The sequence below is a fragment of the Dryobates pubescens genome, chromosome 30, assembly GCF_014839835.1.
Source record: "Dryobates pubescens isolate bDryPub1 chromosome 30, bDryPub1.pri, whole genome shotgun sequence".
Classification (NCBI taxonomy): Eukaryota; Metazoa; Chordata; class Aves; order Piciformes; family Picidae; genus Dryobates; species Dryobates pubescens.
This window is the reverse complement of record NC_071641.1, coordinates 3,045,733-3,059,613: the sequence shown is the minus strand read 5'-3', so window position 1 is coordinate 3,059,613 and position 13,881 is coordinate 3,045,733. Positions and strand designations below refer to the sequence as shown.

At 42.6% G+C, this 13,881-nt stretch overlaps 1 protein-coding gene across 3 annotated transcripts in view; it reads right to left on the bottom strand.

Moving 5' to 3' along the window:
• Positions 1–13,598, bottom strand: part of TET1 (tet methylcytosine dioxygenase 1) — a 59,703-nt gene extending 46,105 nt beyond the window's left edge. For all 3 annotated transcript variants that reach the window (XM_009907120.2, XM_054174784.1, XM_054174785.1), the window contains exons 1-2: positions 11,573–13,598; positions 4,716–4,766 (exon numbers count right to left, since the gene is read on the bottom strand). In XM_009907120.2, the coding sequence (XP_009905422.2) occupies positions 4,716–4,766; positions 11,573–13,498 (1,977 nt within the window). In that variant the 5' untranslated portion in view covers positions 13,499–13,598. The remainder of the gene's footprint in view (positions 1–4,715; positions 4,767–11,572) is intronic.
• Positions 13,599–13,881: the final 283 nt, after the last annotated feature.

Genomic DNA, 13,881 nt, shown 5'->3' with positions numbered 1-13,881 from the left:
AGCAACAAATGTTAAAACAGAAAAATCCTACTTCTCCCTAGCCTACTCTCAATGGATAGTGTCCCCTTCATGTGGGAGCACAGTAGCATGATAGTGCTGCTGAGTGAGCAGTGCAGGGGTCCCAAGGAGGCGAATGGGGGAGAGAGCAGCACTAAGGGAGCTCTGCAGCAACAGGGTGCAAGGCAAGGAGAGCATCTCTGTATCCTGTGCTGCTCACTCTGCACCACAAGAAAAAGACCACAAGGGACAACTTCAACTGGCCCAGAAGCTGGCTGGAAAAATTAACAATTAGAAAACTACTAGAGTATGATTAATAATTTACAGACCATTTACAAAAGCCTTCTTTGTCAAGACTCCATTCAAAAAATGTCTACAAATGCAAGATTCTTATCAGTACCATACAAACTAAAAATGGAAGGGCTGCCTGTGTTCACAGGAATGCATTCATGGGGAGCACTGGGAAAGCTGCACGTGGAAGTGTGCTACTAAATTGCAGTCGTAATCAAGTGTGTTCACCAAGCGAGGTGCATGAGCCTACAAAGCACCAAAGAAAGTGTCATTTAGACAGACACACATCCAGGTTGGAAAAGGTCAGAATCAGAGCATATCACCAAAAAATACAGTACCTGGGTTTTTTTAAACAAATGCAATATTATTTATTTTTAAAATGAAAACTAACTCATTTGTGTAGGTCACTCACATCCCTATCAAAAAAGAGAACAAAAAAGGCACACAAGAAATAGGCTAACACATTCTCAAAGTAACTTAAATCAGTATTTACTGAAGGAACACATTTTAAGGTGATAACATCCCTTTAAAAACCACAGAAAATAAGATAAATATTTTCTGGACCACATCTTTTCCAGCTGATATTACATCATTTTGTTTTCTTCCTCTGTAAAATTCCACTTCAATGCAATTCCATCCAATGACTTACTCATATCTTATTACTATTTTCCCCCTTTTAAAATAAAATTGAATTTCTTCCAGCTGAATATTCTGGCAGCTATTTTGCATTTAAAACATACACCATGATCTACAATAAATGTTCAAAATCAGTTCAATCCATGCTCAAAGCTTTATCACGAACATTAGCAGCTACTTTCCTTTACTCTTAATAGCTCTTATGACCTTGACAAAAAAGTGTGTTTTTAATTTCTTTAGGCAGCAAAACTGAAACTGCATCATAAAAAGGGCAATAGCACGTCTGCCCAACCAACTTCAAAATATGAAGTTGTTTTTGATAAGAAAAGACTGTGGGGTTTATGTGCATATATTTGTAGCTTTGATGGAAATTAAACTTTTACTGGTTCCTAACATGATGTTTATAAACAACCCAGAAGTTCGAGACACTGAGTTGTCTCTGGCTCAGGCTGAAGGGATTTTACAGTTTAGCAGGCATCATTTGCACTTTTCTGGCATACAGGAATGCCATTACAGTGTTTATGCATAAATATGCAAACAGAATCAGTCAGAGAACAAAGAATGTGCATGCACTTACAATGCTCACTTAGCACTGCATATATTTTTCTGGATCTCTCTCTTCTTTTTTTTTTTTTTTCCTTCTGCAGTGATCTTTTCTTTTAAAATTTTAAGCCTCCTTTAAGGCAACAAACATCTGGAAGCATCCAAATGGTAGCCTCGACTCCCTAGAAGCCAGCAGAAAACCCACAAACTGTACTTGTTCATCAGCTGCACCCTTATCTGTGGGATTGGTGCCACTGCCATCTCTACTTGCTAAGTGCAGATCTCCCTGACAACACAATGCCATGGTCTATTTCTCTGAGCTCTCTGTTAATAAATTTGCACATGACTGCAAGCATTTCCCCACTGTTAGGGAGAGGTGCAGTGCACTGCCCTAAGTAAGAAAGAACACTGCAAGTGGTTAAAGAGCTAGCAAGTGAGGATGGGTATATAATATGCCTCCTGAAATGCAGGTAAATTAATTTTTAAGTATGAATCCTATCTATATGGATTTTATCAGGAATTAAAGTGTCTGCTTACCTGGGGAAAACACGCAATATAAACACTAAGAAAACTGCTGAGTATATTCCTTCCTTTATATCCATTACTATGGGACTCACAAAGACTCTTTCTTTAATGAGCATTTGCTTGCTAGAAGAGATGAGTATTTTAAATGTTCTTTCAAAATAAACATGAAGAACCTAATACAGTATTTATCATACAGAAAAATTTCCTAAGTGACCCCTCCTACAACAACCAGAACAGAACAGTAAAACAAGTGTGGAAAATTACCAAGATCCAACAAAGGGCACAGTATAATACCATGTATCACTATCGATTAGAAAGAGCACTAGCCCTCCAAGGAAATCTGTAAAATTTAGTAGGATTGGAGAAATACTAATTCCATGCATTTCTGAAAGAAAGTACTACAAATCCTCCTGCAAGAAAGTTTACACCAATATTTGAAGCAAAACACAAAGGGGGAAGAATTAATTAAAGTTTTTTGAAGGTCAGATGTCCTCAAGCACTACTGATCATTAAATCAGATGCTGAAGTTATAATTCAATCAATACAATGCCACTTTACATGGCAGTCTCACCAACAGCAAAGGCCATGTTAGAGCTGTATTTCTAAACATACCCTTAGAAAAATTGGCATAATTTGCAGAGTCCTTTACAAGTTTACTGCAGCTGACAGAGTGCTGCAACCCAACTTAGGATGACCAACTACCCTTCCAAAAACAAAAGAAAACACTCCAAACCTAGATGTTTCATGAGATGCCTTCAGAGGTACCATGACTTACTTGGTAGATGCAAGTGAGCAAACATTTACAAAACACACTTGAGCACCACAAAACAAAGGAAAATACTGGAAAACACAAAGAACTGTACCGAAACCCCAAAAGCAAACACTGCAGACTCAATTCAGCAAAGTCAAACCAGAAATAAATACAAGTCGAATGACTAACATAGACCACTACGCGCACACACAAAACCAGACAAAACTTTCCATTTGAAAGCCAAGGGGGGAAAAAAATACTAAAAAAGAACCAAACCAAGAACCAAACTCTTCAGAAGGCTCTTGGAAAGGAGAGGAATGACCGCATCTTATTACAGACCAACCTGGCCTGCCACCAAATCAGAAACTGTGGCAAAATGAACACAAGAGACAAATCTGCAGACCTGCTATGACGTCCTACTGTAGACAGACACCTCACACAAGGTATCTGCTATCACCACAATAAGTGAGGTCTTTCACACTTCTGACAGAACAGCTGTCATACCAATTACACCTCACAAAGCTGAAGGGCATATTTACAAACAGTCCTTATTTTGCACAGTGCTATCAACAACAAAAAACCCAGAATGAACAAATGGTGAAGTTTAACTACACCTGTGTGCCACAAGAGCAGCAGTACTTCAAATGAATCGTTAAAAGCATATCCATTACTTAATGAAAAGTGCTATTGTTTTAATGGATTCATTTAATTAGTGCAAGGGAGGACAAGCACTTATTAGCATTGTGCAATTACAGTAACTGTCATTACACAGGGAGGTGGCTTGCACAACTACTCCCACATAGAAAGACAGACACCTTTGAGGTTGGACACACTTGCAAGTCAAATAAGGATATTTTCTCCTTGCTTAATTTTTTAACGTTGCTTTGTCTTATGAAATCTTAACTCCTTTAAGGAAGTTTCTGTAATGTGCAACAACGAACACAAAACAGACATTTGAAACAAAAAGTCAAGATTTTTTCAAATGAAAATCACACCACAGACATTCAGCATTTATCAATTCCACTGTCCAATAACTTCTGAAATGTTAATGTACTAAAACAATACTAAACTATATTACATGTAGCTGTTACAAGAAAATCGTCCCTCAAAGTAAGTTTAACAACTATTTTTCCTTATTTTGCTTAGCTTCATCTTGCACATCCTACCCATTTTGCTTGCACCATCCATCCCCCAACATGTTAGTTTACAACAACAGAATTAATGACTTGTTTCTATTCAAAATATCCTAAAGACTAACTAAAAAAAAATTGCAATATCCATATGCTTACCCATTACTTTAAAAAATAAATTAATTAAAATTAGCTGAGTGTAGCAAGTCTGAATTTTGTTACAGAAGCTAAAACATTTCCATCTGAAACACCAATCTTTTGTTACCATCAAAGATAGCCATCTTAAAAATCATAAAAGAAACCTTATACCACGTGAAACTGAAGGCCGTTTTAAGTTCCCAGAATTTTCAGTTTCACTTGATGTGCACTAAAGTTTAAAGAAAAAAAGGAAATCACAACTATAGTCATGGAAATCAAAACTACAGTAAACATGAAAATTCCACTTTTGTTCATTTGGTTTGCATTACAGCATTGACTTTTCACGTTAAATTTCAGATGCCAGAAAATCTGTACACTAACAAACGCACCAAAAAGCATTTAGCTATTACCTTTGGAAGTATGAAACTAGAGGAAATTATAAGTGAATCTTCAATGCAGTGGAAAGCAAACTTTTTGTCAGCAGACTTGTGCTTTTGAAAGATTCAAATATGTACACAACATACTGGAGAGAAAGGGGAGGGGGGATGAAAAGAACATGTTCTGTGCTTTTAAAATTAGCTAATCTCCTGAATAGCTGAAAAGTGCCCCTTCCCAGCAGTTAACCCTTTGGCTTCCTGATCCTGATGACAAGGAAACGCTGCTTAAAATGGGAAGGGATAAATATGAACGCAATCAACGATTACCTTTAAAATTCTTTGCTTCCTCCTCTGAGGTCTTTTGTTTTCAGTTGGGACCTAAAAAAACATCAAATTGCAGAATAAGTTGTGGTCACAAAAGCAGTCACCTCCGGTTTTATTATCGAACTGCAATTATTTCTTAATTAAAATACCCAGAATGCTTTACATGCAGTACTTCAGAGGACTGGCGGCGGCTCTACGCGGCTTTGCCGCCGCCACCCCGACACACGGCGACGCCGGAGACGGCCGAGGGCAGAGGCCCCGCCGCCGCCGCCCCCCTGGAGCCGGCCTCGCTGGTGCCCCGCATTCCTCACAGTGGCGCCCGCGGGGCGGCCATCTTGCTTCCTGCCGCAGCGCCGCCTTCCTCCAGGCGGCGTCGCGGGCGCGAGCCTCGTGCGGAGACGCCGCGGTCGGCCAGGCGGGCGCGCGCGCGCTGCTGCCCCGCCCCCTCCTCCCCGTGCGCGCTCCCGGCGCCGCGGGCATGCCGTCGTCGCTAGGAGCTACGAGCTGCTTGCCAGCCAATGGTGGGGGCGGCTGCGGGGCGCAGCCCCCCTCTTCCCCCCCCGCCGCGGGCCGCCTCCCGCACGCCTCCTGCCGCGCTCGTGCCGACCCTGCCCAAACAAAGGGTCTCCTGTGCGGGCGCCGCAGCAGCCGCCCGCAAGAGGCGGTACGGACTCACCGCGCCTGTGGATGCGGAGCCGGCCCGCGGCGGGGGTGGTGTGCGGTGCAGTGTGGTGTGCAGGGCAGCCACCTGGGCAACGGTCCCGGGGTCTCCGGGCTGGGCAAGTGCTGCTGCATGCGGGGTCAGACGAGGACACACGGCGCCTGTGCAGCCGCACGCGTGCCGCCTCCATGCACACGCAGGGATGCACGTGTGCGCGCTAAGCCTCGGACAGGGACAGGCACAACGGGGTTCCCCCGGGCCCCAGTGGTACGTACACAGGACTAAATGGCCAGGGAGACTCTACCGATAAAGGTCTCCAACCCACCTCAGCTGGTCCTGGAGGGACTGAGAACCAGTGGTCACCTGAAGGAACCCGCAGCCGAAGGCTTGGACAGCTGTCCAAGCTGAGGGATCAGCTGCAAGGCACCAGTCCGCTCCAAAACCTCTGCCTAGGTGTGGGAATGCAGCACTCACTAGACTCCACCACCACCATGCTCACTCAGACCTTGCCTGTGCACCATATCCTGCTGCATACAACGCACACGTCCCAGCTGAAAGATAAGGCTTTGTCCTCACCTAATACTGTCACATCTAACAACCTACCTGCTGCAAACAGATTACGATGGGAACATGCCAGCATATAAACATAATATACAATTAGGTTCCCATATTTCTACCCGCTTAAAACATTCATCCCATTGGAAGAAGGATGGAGAGGTCGCCACTCCAAGTTTTCCCACCACACCCTAGTGCATCAGACAAACGCTTGTTAACCACAGACAACAAATAAGATCTCTAACACACCATCAATCACTGCAGGCTTGACTGAAACCATTTCCAGTTGACATCTAACCAGAAATTTGCCACAGATTTATGCACTACACATGAAAACAGTGTTAAAAAATCTTTTCAGCAGCTATGGACTGCAATTTAAAACTGCTTTCTTTATCTACTGCTAAATTACAAGCGTAATTCCTGTCCAGTTATTGGTGCCAATCAGTTAAGTAGTGCAAATGCTCAGACATACCAGCTCAGTCAGAGAAAGTCCTTGCCCTTTTGTGTAGTCTGATGCTACCTCACATGTAAGATCTTTGTTGCACTAGGGCACTGTATGAAATGGGATTTAGGATGAGGTAAGATAAAAGAATTGGTTTGCAGTGTTTTCCAAGATACAAGTTTGCACAGGTCTTTAAGCATAATAAAACAAAGAGAGGTACATATACTTGGTGAGCTGATTGGCTTTAAAGTTTTGGCTATTTAAGATGCTTTACTGCCCAGGGGATGGGGGTGAGGGGGAGAAATTTTAAAAAGTCGTTTGTTCACTTAGAAACCTAAGAGCCAGTGTTGTGATTTAGTCCCCAAGTCATTGTGCACATTGGACAGCACGTAGGCAGGAGTTTCAGGTTTACTTGTTAGGCAGTTTCCCCTCCTGTTAGGATGGGTGCTACACAGGGAAGGAAAGAAACTTCTTCAAATAAAAAAAGCTCTGTAAAAGCTGCAAGAAACAGCACATAAAATAAGGAGCATGGAAGAGACACCTTTTTAATCACATCCTCTGAAAATAACTAGACCTCAGACTAACCCGTTTGCCTTCAGTTTAGGCTGCATTGAAGTCCATGCCCAGGATCACAGAGAATGGCAGAGAAGTGAGAGTTGTAATTGTTTTACACACCCACAGAGCATCTGTGTGTAAAATAAGAGTAAACTGCTCTACTCCAGTTCCCGCACGGTATCCTTAGGGTAGGCTGTACACATCTTTGCTCATCTTTGCCACATATGTTACCTGACTCCTCTAAGCCCACATGTTATCCTCTTACAAAGCTCTCCAATATCACATTCAAGAGGAGTGTTTTAATGAGTAGTTATTTTAAAATTTAACTGGCTTACATATTTCTGGAGCCCATTGTAAAATAAATAGCACAGCATCTAAATTTCATTATTATAACTAGGTCTGGCTACAAATCAAGAATTCCATCTTGCTTTTTGAAAGATTTTGCCACTTGGCTGTGTTCCAAAGCAGACCAAACCTTTCAAAAATTCAAGAGGAGGCAGATGGGAGGTCAGAGACCAAAGTTTAAGCCCCTGGTCCATATCAGAAAAAAAACTTAAGCACCAAGCTGTTCTAATAATTCTTTCCCCCTTTTCCAGTTTTAAGCAGAGATTTCATACGGAATCTTGAGAAACTAAATAAATGAATAGTTGCACCAAGACAGAGAGTAGCTGTGAAAGCTTCCTCTTAAACCACCATTTTCTATTCAAGGAATGCCTTACTGGGAAGTTCACAACCAATTCTAATTGCAGCATCCTCTCTAAATACATCTGGGTTTTTGGCAACATGTTAAAACCCACAAGCAAGCAGGCTCTTATTGTTGTTAAATATTCTCGTGTTACTCAGATTACAGCTATCAAATAAGCTGACTCCACACACCTCGGTCAACCCACTGAACTTGCACTCAGTGATTGCATTTTTTTTCCTCAGTTTGTCAACTCCAGGACCCACTAAATCTAACTTGGTTCATTACCTAATACAAGCCAAAGCCCACCTTGGGAGGTGCTTTCAGGACCGTAGGGGTCCCTGCCCTGATAAGGCTCTGAAACATCGGCAAGCTTTGCAGAAAGCAGCCTTTAGGAGACACGGGCTGTCCACAGCCGCTGGTTTTGTGGCCGCTCTGCAGCAGCCCTCTATGTTCACAGACTTTTGGGCAAGAGGAGCTCCAGCAGCATGTTAGGAAATTCTGCAAGTTCACCTCAGTAACTGGAGCTGCTCAGCTTGGCACACTCTTGGGCCAGGGTGATGGCTACACATAGGGGAGCACAGCCCAGCTGGAAACCAGATGAAAGCCGAGACTGCCTTCCCTGCCAGAACCCAGTACACCATGTACCACAGACAGCTCCATCAATGACTGCAAACACCCAGAAAACAGTATTTTCATCACAGCATGTGCAGCTATATCTGAAACAGCTACCTGTGCAAAACAGAAATTTTTTTTCCAAGGAAAAAATGAAAAAAATAATGGATCACCTTCCCTACCTGTATAATGGTTTTGAAGCCTGAGAAATTCTTGCCCATATGCTGCAATGTGTCCAGCCATCCTTGACACATGTGAGGATGTAGTGGCAGCAAAGCAGACCACCTCTTGGAACAAAATATGTGCTCTCCCTCCAGCAGATGTCATGGTGGTTGAAATCCCCCATGATGACCAGGGCCTGTTAATGTGAAGCCACTTCTATTTGCCTGTGGAGTGCCTCATCTGCTTGGTTCTGCTGATAGGTGGCCTGTAGCAGACCCCTACAGTAACATCACCTTCCCCTGTCTTCCCCTCGATCTTCGCTCATATGGTCTCAACCAGCTCATCATAGTGGCCCAGGTGGAGCTCCATTGATTCCAGTTGGTCACTGATATAGAGAGCAACACCTCCTCCCCTCCTACTCTGCCGGTCCTTCTTAAAAGAGCTTGTACCAATCTATCCCTGCATTCCAGTTGTGGGAATCATCCCACCAAGTTTCAGCAATAGCCACTATGTCATATCATTCTAGCAGCACAGTAGCCCTTAATTCATCCTGTTTGTTGCCCAAGCCGCATGCATTTGTATAGAGGCAGTTCAGCTGGGCTGGCTGTGCCACCCTCTCAGGTGAATCCCTCCTGATTCCCTTGGGGTGCCTATCCTATAGCCATTTAATGTACAGAGCTCTCACTGATTCACTGTGACTTGTGCTTTCTGTAGCTAGAATAAGAAGAGATAATTCCTGTTAAGGTGAAACACCAATGTTTACATTATGCTCATGCAGAGTGTGTTTATTGCCTGCACTCTCCTTTCTAGTGAATCACCTCCAAAAAGTGCTCACATTCCACCAACATGAAAGGGAGATGAATGACTTTTCTGAACAAGGAATGTACTGATGCCAAGCTCATTTCTCTAAATTATTACATTATCTTTCTATACCATGGACAGAGACCTACAGTTTGGGGTTTTCCCCAGCTGCCCTCTATTTGAAGCACATTACTGTCATAGAAGTCCCAGCTGTTGCAGACCCAGTCCTACCAGTTTGAGAACTCACAATGCGCTTCCCTTCCAGAGTGCTACAATCCTATCTAAAGGATAGCTGCTGAACAGTGATGCAGTGTTTCCCATCCTCTAACACCTCCCCCTGCATCTCCACATCTTTAAAGACCTCTTGTCACATATCTATATTGTAGAAATACTTTCCTCTTTCATTTTCTCAGAGCACTCTTTCTGAAGGGAGGCAGGGTTTGCTTCTAGGTACAGCTGAAAAGGCACCATCTTTCATTCAAATACAATTTCATAAGAAAATACATGACATGTTCTTAAATGTCAGCAATACTTCATTTCCTCCATGCAGTACTCTGAAATTTCAAATGGAATTTAATGAGAAATGAAGGAGGCTGCTAGTGCAGCTCTAAATGCATTGTACAAAATGCATCTGGTTCAATAAAAGCACACCAAAAAGCAGCTGCCAAAGAAAAGAATAAAACCAAGGAATCTCTCATAAAGAAAGCAAAAGGAGCACCCAGAGAGGACAAAGGTGAAGGGGCAAAGCTAATCTGCAAGGAGAAGGTCAGCCTAAGGAACAAGAAAAGAAGTATGTTTATCCTGGAACACAAAAGTTGACAGCAAAGCTGGAGTAATTCCTTTCACCCACCTTGTCAAAATCCTTTTTAAAACATGGCTTTTAGATCACTTCCTACCTCAGCTCCACCAATTCTCTCCCATGAGCTTCCTCAATCCCTCTGGCTAAATATACAAAAGAATGCAGGGTCACTACTTTTTCCCTGTAAAAAGTCAGGATCAGTCTCCATCACTTTTATTGTTTTAATGTCTTCAGCCACATGATAGCTGTCCCTCTCCTTTTTTTTTTTTTTCTCCCCAAGAACATTTAGGAGCAGTTGAGACAAAGAGGTTTTTGAATGAACTGTGAGCCAAGCTGTTTAAACCCACTTTCCCAAACGCAGTAACTTAAAATAAACTTCCCCCCACAAAGGGGAATGTATCATATCCCCTCACTGCTACAGAGCTTTTCTTTGTGCTTGCCTACCTGAAAAACAGAATGGACTTATGTGCAACTCTTGGTAAGTACAGGACAGAGCAGTGAAAACCTCCTCCTGAGATCTCTGCCATTGCCAGGAATTTCTACCTGCTGTAAGAACATGCCACTCGAATGAAACTGCTATCAAGAAAGGTTTTGCAGCTGCATTCTCCTCAGGGTGAGCTTCTGCACTTAGAGTACACACCAGTGCAGAGACTTGAACTTCAGTTTCCCACATCCCAAGGCAAATGTCCCAGTGACATAACTACTGAGACAGTGTCTCCCTCTCTGTGGCCCAGGTACTACAGGAACATACAAAGCAGAACTCTGCAGCTCAGAGGTCAGAGAATTCAGTTGGGATGTGGGAAATCTATGTTCAACTCCCTACTTACCTGATTTAAAGCCTGTTCTTGAACTGAAATCTCTCAGAAGGTCAGTGCTGTTATCACAGGGGCATACAGACTGTCTTTTCCCCTCCTCTTTGTTCCAAAAGTAATGACCTGAGTTATAAAAGGCTGATGGGTCAGAAAAATGAGTAAGAAACAGAAAAAGTATGTATAAGGGATGTAATAACAGACAAAGGGAGACAGGGAGGAGGAGTGAAATAAGAGAAACAGAAGAACAGACAATTAGAAAGGCAGAGAGATGTGAAAGGGGAAAATGCAGCTACGATTTGGTTCTGCAGTTCATACATTTCCACCAAATCATAAGCAAGCTACTGGAATTTAAGAGCCTGCCTGCCTTTTCTTTTTAACCTTAAATTCTTGGAAATACAGACACTGCCTAGTAACTCAGTCTCCTAAGACTATTCTCATTCTTCCTCCTTCCCACATTTGGCACTTGATTAGTTTGCCTCTCTGCATGCCCTCAATTAATTCATTCTTTTGGCACATACCAGTATGTGGAACACAAGAGTTAAAGCTCTACCTACCTCTTCTTTTATTCATCTATAGCAGGAACAAGAGTAACTCGGGCTCACTTTAATCTACACCTCTACTGATGACGAGAGAAAGTTACTGTACAACCTACTAGCTCTGGCAGGAATCCTAAGCTCTCTAAAGCTGTACAGTGACCAGCATTTCCCTGTGCAGATTTTTTAAGATGCACCTCAAGCCTCAGAAGAGCTATTTAATTTGCACCTTCACTGGCTTACCTCAAAAGGTAGCATGACTGGTGGTGGTGGTGGCTTTTTCAGCTCTTCACATTTTCTCTTTTTACATATCCGGTGACTAGTTTTGCGTTTCCTGCAGCAGCTGCATTCTTCACAATTTGTTTTCCGCAGACAGGGCTCGCAGACTCCACAACGCCTTCGTTTCTTTTTTTCTAGCATAGGGAGAAGATATGAATATGGAATAGGGTAATCACCAGCTGGATTTTTGAGAGAGGATGGCCCCGAGGCCTCAACTGCTTCAGTGCTGTTGCTCACATGCTGAACCAAATTCAAGCTTACTCCAACACTTCCCAGCTGTGATGAATAATCATTATGCTGCAGTCTTGAGTCAGCTGGCAAATCTGCATTTATGGCTTTTTCTGAGGCGAGATCAGAGATTTCCATGCCTAAAGGCAATTCTGAAACAAAACCTCCAGAGAATTGTCCAGAACTTTCACCAGAGATTTTCTCAACTGTGCTTTTTTCTAAATCTGGAGATAAAGTGGGGACATATCCTGAATTAAAAATTAATGTCTCTACATCGATACATTTAGCAAGTTGTTCAATGTCCTCCACTTCAATATTGTTTAAAGAGGTATCAGAAATTGGTTCACATACTGCAAGTATGTTTTTTGAGTCAGATTCTGATTTTGCTCTTGTACAGCTCAAATCCAAACTTGAGTCAAGTTCTTTGTGAATGGGGATAAAATCCACAACCAGTTTCACATGAGGTTCTGCAAGTGAGCTTTCACCTTCAAAATGTAAAAGTGAATTTGATTCAGTGGCAGCTACGGAGCTGGAATTTGAACCAATGTCTCCATTCTCAGACTCTAAATCCCAGCCTGCCTTCAGGCAGGACTCTGCAACTGAGTCTGCATCTGCTAATAAATGTTCTTGAGAGTAAAACTCAGAGGTAACTATAGGTGCAGAATTTGAGTCTTGTTCTTCACTAGGTAGCACCAGGTCTGACTCTGCTTCGATGTGGGATTTGGCAAATGGAACCGACTCTTCTAACAGTACCGCTGAGCTGAGGTTTGAGGTATCAACAGCACTGGAGTCATGTTCTATACTGTTAGGCACTAGATGGAAGGGATTCTCCACACACACCTTCGAGTTTGATTCAGAGGAGATTATGGAGTCAGAAGGCGAAGACAGTAGCAGAAGTGCAGCACCTTCAACAACTGCTTCAACTGAACTACCCATATTGAGGTCACTGGGTGTCTGCTCACAAGGCAGGTCTTTGTGCATGCACTTCACCTCTGATTCTTCTGTATAGTCATCAGTTAGCTGAGTACTTGGAACAGAGTAATTTGTTTCAGGGATTTCTACTTCTTTGTCTTGACTGGCACAGGTGATAGCAGGCTCTTCACTACATGCAGCATCTTCTACAGGCAGAGGAGTTAATTCGTTTTGTGCTGAATCTTGTTTCAAACCATTTTTGCCTGTTTCAACATTTTTTCCTTCTACTACTGTTAGGGCTTCTTGCTCATGCTTTTCCTTTGTTTCTAGTCTTTTTTGTGCTGCAGCTTTCTTGTGTTTTGCAATTGTTGGAGTTTGAGACAAACTATGGGAGAGCGATCGGTTGCGGAGAGACATTGTAAAGCCATTGATGTTGAAAGAATCCTGGCTATGAAAGAGGATATTGTCAGCTTTCTCCAAAGTCACCCAAGATGCTCCGGACAAGGTTCTGGTTACACTGCTCCTGAGAAGCCTACCTGAAGAGCTCATGATTGTTTTCTTTTCTTGCTGTTTTTTCTTAGCATCTTTTTCTTGTGCCGGCTTTTTGCTTTTTGCAGAACTAAAAGCTTTCGTGGAGGTCTTTGTGGTTTTCTTTCTCACTTGGCTGCATTTCTTTTTGCCCTGGTTAGTTTTCCTTTTGCCTAACTCTTCCTTTTTGACTAATCTGGGAGGCCTTGTGTGGTGAGCCATGTCTGCGTAGTAGAAATGTTAAAAGGAGAGATGGAAAAAAGTCACGAGCTCTTGTTTCAATAGAAAACTGCATGCTCCCGTAGCTGCCTTCTGTGGTGATCCAGCGTTAACTCTGAAACAGAAGACAGAAAACAGGATTAAAAGAATTTCAATCCATGAAGGGTGCACATATATTAAACTGGCCATTTAAAAATATTAGAAATATTGGTATTGAACCTTATATTGAATTCATATAAAAGCTTTGGAAAATATTGGTATATTGCAAAACAGAAGGATTGTTGAAGTGCTTCTAACACAAATGAAGAAGCAAACAGAGCTGTTGTTTGAGGCAAAAATCACTTATTTACTGGTTTACGTCAGTTTTAAGAACTTTGACTCATCTT